General features: G+C 42.1%; 1 protein-coding gene across 2 annotated transcripts in view; it reads right to left on the bottom strand.

Moving 5' to 3' along the window:
* Positions 1 to 3,547: 3,547 nt before the first annotated feature.
* Positions 3,548 to 7,039, bottom strand: part of ARHGAP18 (Rho GTPase activating protein 18) — a 66,221-nt gene continuing 62,729 nt past the window's right edge. For both annotated transcript variants that reach the window (XM_053974335.1, XM_053974334.1), the window contains exon 15: positions 3,548 to 5,918. In XM_053974335.1, the coding sequence (XP_053830310.1) occupies positions 5,827 to 5,918 (92 nt within the window). In that variant the 3' untranslated portion in view covers positions 3,548 to 5,826. The remainder of the gene's footprint in view (positions 5,919 to 7,039) is intronic.

Genomic DNA, 7,039 nt, shown 5'->3' with positions numbered 1-7,039 from the left:
CCAACACAGCTCAGGGTTTGTGACCTCAGATGTTTCCAAGAAATGCGTTCCTGCATTTATTCTGGATAATTTGGAGTGTGTTGTACATCTACATCTTGATAATCAGCAAGGGATATCCAGTAAAACACTCAAGCCTGTGATTTTCTGCTGCGCAAAGCTTTGTCTGCTCTCAGTTTTGCTGTGTTCAGAGAACTGGGCATCAAAGTTGTCCCTGCCTGATGCACCATCTCAGATACATGAGTTACGTACTGCATCACCAGCCACCAGACATGAGAAAAATGCATTAAACTAAATACATGACGTGGTGCAGCTGCTAGGGTGCCTGGCATGAAAGCAGACAGGCATACAAGGTGACCGCTTCTCCAAACGGAATGTCCAAACTCCCTGACAGAAAATCCCGCCGGCTGGCTGCGATCTCCAAGCGCAGCTCTCCTCCGCGGCCAGAGCAATTGTACGGTCTCTCCCACGGCTCTGCTCTGGAGCCTGAGTGACAGCGGCGCTTCCGCTGTCACCGCTCCACAGAGAGGAGCGAGCGGAGCGGAGCGCGGCCCCGCACCGCCACCTGCCGCCGCCCCGCCCCGGGAATGAAAACACGGATAAAGCGCGGCGGGGGCGGGCCGGGACACCGAGCTACAGCCGCCCGTGACAGCTTCCAGGGACTTCTGTCCCCGACGGCGGCCCCCGCACACGGAATAGAGAAGCGAGCGCCGTAGGAATGAATGAGCCTCCGCTTGTCCCCGGCAGGCGGTGAACGACAGCGGACGGCGGAGGCACATCCCCGCGTGTGGATAACCAGGTGGCAGGGTCACCGCTCGGAAGGCACGGGCAATCCCATGGGAAAGAAGCACAGAACTGGATGCCCTGCAGGACAGCGACACAGCATGTGAGCAGACTGCTCACGGGAACCAAGACAATGTTCTCAAGAGTAACCGGATTACAGAGGCACAATGGTAACACAGACGGCAAAGCTCATTCCATAGGTGAAATACAGCGACTGTGCCTCTCAATGCAAATGAGCATTAGTTATCGGTTTTGCAGTGCCACAGGGGGAAGGAAGGAAGGAAGGATCCTTTCAGTCATCCCAGAAAGGACTATCAAGGAGTAATAATATCTGCGGGGCTTTTGAACCATCACCACTTTCTATGGTTCATGAATGGCAAGTTGTATTCCCACAATGGTTTAAAACCTGCAAGCGAAGGCTGTCCTTTGATACTGCCCAGTTTTAGATCTGATTATTCCCCAGGGTGAAGGTAAATTCCAACAGTCCTACACGAAGAGAGAGGAAAAATATTTCTACCCACCTCCTCACCTGCATCAATGCCTTCAGCTGTGGGTACAGCTCAGGCTGGAAAGGTGCTCAGTCCATAAGGAGGGTATGGGCATGAGTTGTACTAACCCAGAGTTGCAGAGGTTGCACCCCAAAAGCCCGTTCAGGAGAACAACTGCAGCTTCAGCAAGAATCACCCACATCATATCAACAAAGAAGATTCAGAAAGCAGGCGGCAACACAAGCAAGTGCTTCCTCAGGCCTCCAAAGGCCTGATGCCAAATCCCGATGGCTGGCTGTGAGCTCCAAGCACAGCCCTTCCTCCATGGCCAGAGTATGTGCATGGTTTCTCTCACACTTCTGTTCTGGTGCCTAAATAGAAGTGGAGCTTATGCCGTCATCTCCCCACTGAACAAAGGGCTCCTACTACCTAGTTTCATGAAGCTCGTTATTTTTTTTGACACATGCCTTCCCTCCTACTGCATTTGCCAAAAATTACTAAAGTCTGCCAACAGACTGAAAAGTAATTAGGGGAAGATACACACAAGGTAGCAAGATTACCCCAGATAAATTTCCTTTGGAACCCAGGCTAAAAATTACAGCATTGTATTTATTAAAAGAATCCCCTGAAGCCATACTTATGATTGCTATACCACTGTTATTCGCAATACAGCAGATTTTTAAAGCAATTGTTGGAGGATCATTATTTGGTTTCTACAAATCAGATTAATTTCACCCCTTCTAGCCAGAAGCCAACCATTTATGAACACTTTTCCTATCTGTTAAATGGGGATAATAGGTACTTACCTACTTCAGATGTGGTCTGTGTGCAACAGACCACAGTGGTACACAAACAGTAGTATAAATATTTTTAAAGCATTGTTCTACATGAAAAAAATTATTATAAATATTGCTGTAAGATTAGCATATACATATTTTATACTTTTTGAATTGCTGTAACCTTTTAAAGATAGAAGGACAGCAGAGAACTAATCCTAAGATGCATTTAAATGTATACCAAGGAAACAATTTCTTTAGCAATCTTTCAACAAGTTAGCTTGCTTCTGCAATTTAACTAATACTTAGGAAGACAGTGTGCTTTATTGGACAGTTACATTGCTTTTAAGAATGTCTGACAAAGAAATAATGGGCTGGGAAAAGTTTAAAGCAGGCCTTTCTTAAACAATTCCTTCTTCTTTGGTGCTCACTGCCAAAAAGTGCATCTCCTTATCATTGAATTCATCTCAGTCATGCCACTGACAGAAATTCAGCTACTATTTCCAACACATTCAGATCCATTAATCTTCCTGCTCCCTACTGTCTTCTTGAAACCTCAATGGAATGCTCAGAGATGCTGCTTGTTGACTTGCAATGTAAGATAAACCCATCTCACCGCTGCTCACACAGGGTGCAGTTGGTTGGGATGTCATCTTTCCTCCTGGCACCCATGGAGATCCAGGGATAGTGCATGTGCTTCACACAAGGTAGGAAAGAGCAGGAGATTATGGAGGATGAGGGCAAACTCTGCAGTCTTTGAAGAACAGGCAGTGTGAGAAAGGTGTCTACACCTCATACAAGCATTGGGGACCTTTCCCCTCCTTTCCCCTCCTTCACCCAGAGCGTTTTTGAGCACAAAACCATCCTTACAAGCTCCACAACATCCAGGCAGTGGTAAGAGGGACCATCACCTGCTTCCCCACTCCTTCCTCTCCCCAGTCCTGACTGCTGTAATGCCTGTACAGGGTTGCACACAGAATTAATCTGGAGCAATAATCAGCAGGTGAAAAATCTCATGCATATGTGTTTCTCAAGTCATCAGTCAAACAATGGTGGCTTAACAAATCACCCCAAATAAGCAACTAATGCAGCACTGTCTTTTTAATTATAAAAGATTCTTATCAGCTTACCTGAATGCGTTTTGGACTTCCCACTTGTGCCCTAATTTAATTACTTAATTATGAAGAATTAAGAACCAGTAGTTTTAATGAGCGCTGAGAAGTCTCCTGTTCCTTCGCATGTACCCAGTAATTGTTATATTACAGATTGAGCAAAGGTGTATTGCAATTGCAGCAAAGTTCTAAACTTCTAGCCTATTATTTTTTTTTCCAGCAGGCGTTCGTTTTGCAGGACTTTAACTTATCAATGTCCCTTGTCATACACAGTACTACTAGCTCTCTACAAAGATGTAAAGTGTGAAATCACAAAATAATTATCGCTTAGCGTCATTTGGATATATTTTACACAGAAAAATAAGTATTTGAATGAGAAAGTCAGAAAAAGTCAGAAAAAACCAACATTTAATTACAAAAGAACTTTTTTAAATTAAAAAAAAAAAAAAAAACAATGGCACTAAACCAAAACCAAAGTTATTTAAGAGATCATAACCACAGGTTGGTTGCAATTTTATGCTGAAACTGTTAGGAACAGCTGGTCCTATCATCTGCACTTTGCTCCTGATTAAAATAACACCTAGAGTTCCAGTAACAAGTAATCTTTACAGAACTATAATGTATTACAGAAACATTGCATTACATGTCAAACAAAACCCCTTATATTTATTACATTAGGTTCATAAATATTTACCTAAGCATTGTACTGCTTTGCTACACTATCCTTCCATTTGAAGAACAGGGAGTTTGTTCTACAAACAAAGGTAATTTGTCTTAGAGGATTTGCCCATAGTGGCACAGTGCTGTACCACGTGGGAACGCCCAGTTAGATGGAGCATTGAGGGCAGTACAGTCACATTAGAACAATTTCCTCTTTTACTTATTCTGCTTTTCAGAACCAACCAGTGCAGTGCTTCCTCTTTATATGAAGACAGCCTTTGACTTTAAGAAACAATAAATATACATGGCCCCAAAATTGTTCATATGCTGTGGATAATTAATCAGCAGATGTCTAATTTTTCTATGACCTTTCAGAGTTCTATTTCACTGCTTGTACATAAAAGGGAGAGTTCCAGTGGTTACTTTGTCAACACAGGGCCCACATCCAAAGCTCAGCAGAAAGGGCCTTTATTCCTTTAATCAGCTTTGATCACATAAAAAACTGTAATTCAGTCCTTGATTGCATGTAGAATACTCCCTATGAGGCCAATATAAATCTCTGTGTGCATTGAAAGTAAGTATTTCATTCCAAGGATACAATTTCACAGTAGTTACTTCAGGTAGTCACCATGCAGGTGTAAGCACTTGAGCACAGCTGAGCTAGTTTACAAATAAATTGTGAAGTGGTACACAAGCTAGTGAGCCCAAAATGTCACTGTGGAACAGGGGCTCTGGAGCTCCAGGCCATAGCTCTTTGTCTTGCAACAAGCCTCCTCAGTCTATAATTCATTATCAGTGAATTCCATGGGGAACTTTCAGTCCTTTCCTGAAAAGGGATGGATGTGCAATAGTTCTTTGTTGGACCACTAGTTTTTGAAGTGGTTTAGACAGCATCTACCAGCATCAGGGAAATCAGAACTTGATTTCTAGCCTCGTCCAGGATAAACCAGATACATAGCCGATGGTAGGTAATACCCACAGTAGACCCTTACACTGGTTTTGAGTGAAAGGTTTAGTGGTTTGCTACCTATGAAATTTAGAGTACAGTTCCTTCCACAGTTATTTTATTTTTCCTGAAAGTTTTTATTATGCTAGTAACTGAAAAGTTTTGGCAGTTCACAAAACTCTATCAATCAGATATCCAAAAAACCTGAAATCAGGGTATGTAACATGGTTGCAATCACTGCGGAAATGCCTAAAAGGTCTTTCTAGTGCATGACAATATGCCAGAAAGGACAATGCCAAGAGTAGTGAGCTTTAAAAAGACTCACCTTGTCACGTGATCCTTTCTTTGTTTTTTTCTTCCTTTTTTTTTTTGTAATAATCTCAAGAGCACAATCAACTGGAGTAAAAATAAAATTACTTAAATAATCTAGCAAAAAAGCTGCATAGAAAGCATTTTCACAGTTGTTTTTAAATAGTTTTCATCAAACTTTAAATTAGGACTTCCAAAGACAAAATACATTGCATTGCAGTTTTTTCCTGTGAAATTCACAGTTATTTAGGAAATTCATATGACTCAGTCTGGTATTTTTAATACTGTACTATTCAGAAGTACTGATCAGGATTCAGTTCTCTATTGTACTAGCATTGAAAAGACCTATATGAACACAAAATGCTACACAAACAGTTTGTAGGTCCTTAATACAAAGAGTTTAAACATTTGCTTGAAAAATAAATTCTTCTTAATCAAGACCTACCAGATGGGAGGTAGCTTAGTGCCATTAAAATATTTAAGGTACTTATGTATAAAATATATAAGGTATTTTTGCTTGTTTCAATAATGAGTGGGAAAACTGTGCTATCTCCAAAACTTTGCTGCAAGTAAAACTGAAAGTTTACTGGTTATAACTGTTGGGTCACCATTGCCTTTTTTTTTTTTTTTTTTTACTGGATAAAGTTCTATTAATATACATAATGGTTGAATGTTGAAAGGACACCTATCCCTTTGAAACATTCAGCCGTACAACGTAAGTCCACAGGTTGGAGGTTTTGCTATTTGTTGTGATCTTAGCTCTGCTTAGGTTTTATAACCCACTCAGCATTTGGGTTGAGCTGGTATAGGTCCTTCATGTAGGTATCATCATCAAGGCAGCGTTCTCCTAGAAACAGAAAAGACATGTGGTTACACCAGTATCAAAAGAGAAATAAAACAACTTCCAAAGTTCCGGTTACTGTTTTACTCCATGTATATTTTCAAAGTCTCTCTGTGCTGTTTAACAAAGGACAATGCACATAAAAGTTGGAGGTGCTCCCCTTCCTGTCTGCCTTAAGGAGGAAGGGGACAAGAGGAAGAAAGAAGGAGAGAAGGGGCTGTTCTATCTCTGTGACATGTTCTAGGTCAGATTTCTCACACAGACCATACAGATGGGAACTCCCCTCTGCAAGTAAGCAATGTCCTGATCTTTCATGATTATATCCAAAAACTACATTCACATTTGCATAGAAGCTCATTAAAATTTCAGGTTATTTCCCCCTTTTTAAATGCTAAGTTTTTGCAAGGTTTTTCCTTGCTAAGAAGGTGTTACTCCCTATCCTCCTCCTCTTAAGTCAGCTGTTCTGCATAGCACTTGTAATAGTTGCTGTCCTTGGAGAGGAAAGTAGTACACTGTTCTTGGTGCACTACAGGCAATTAATTTATGTCTAGTAGCTATGATGAAAATAGCATATGCTGATCCATCAAGATCTGCACATTCTTCCCATTTTCCTACAGGCAAAGCACTATCTCATGCATTTGCAGCTCTACATCACAGCTCCTTTTCTACTCTGCTATGCAGTTGTTTGGGGTGGATGGCTCATGCCAGACAGACATTTCCAGTACTCGCTCTCCTGAGACAGGAGGCAAACACAGGTGGAATGCTGCAGCTGAGTTTGTCTGCCAGCTCTTTGGACTCCCTGCACAGAGCAGGCAAGAAGGCAAGACTCTCTGCTCAACCAGGCATAGACTCCATCTGCTCTCTCTAGGATTTTAATCCAAACCTCTGTGACCAGTACTGCCCATATTGCTGAACTAGGTCTTCTTTGCTCAGTGCAGCATGTTCAGGCAGTGAGAGCATGGGGACAGCACTTTGCCATGTCCCTATCCAGCCAGTCCCAGGCACAAAGCAGTGGCAGAAGTCCCATTCACTGCCTTGAAGTCCTACAGTGTACTGACTACTAAAGAAATGTCTGCAGACTTCAGCAGCTGCATCTGCTAGAGGACAAGATCACAGCATTGTGCTTG

This window comes from Vidua macroura, chromosome 3 (assembly GCF_024509145.1).
Source record: "Vidua macroura isolate BioBank_ID:100142 chromosome 3, ASM2450914v1, whole genome shotgun sequence".
Taxonomy (NCBI): Eukaryota; Metazoa; Chordata; class Aves; order Passeriformes; family Viduidae; genus Vidua; species Vidua macroura.
This window is presented reverse-complemented; position numbering and strand designations above follow the sequence as displayed.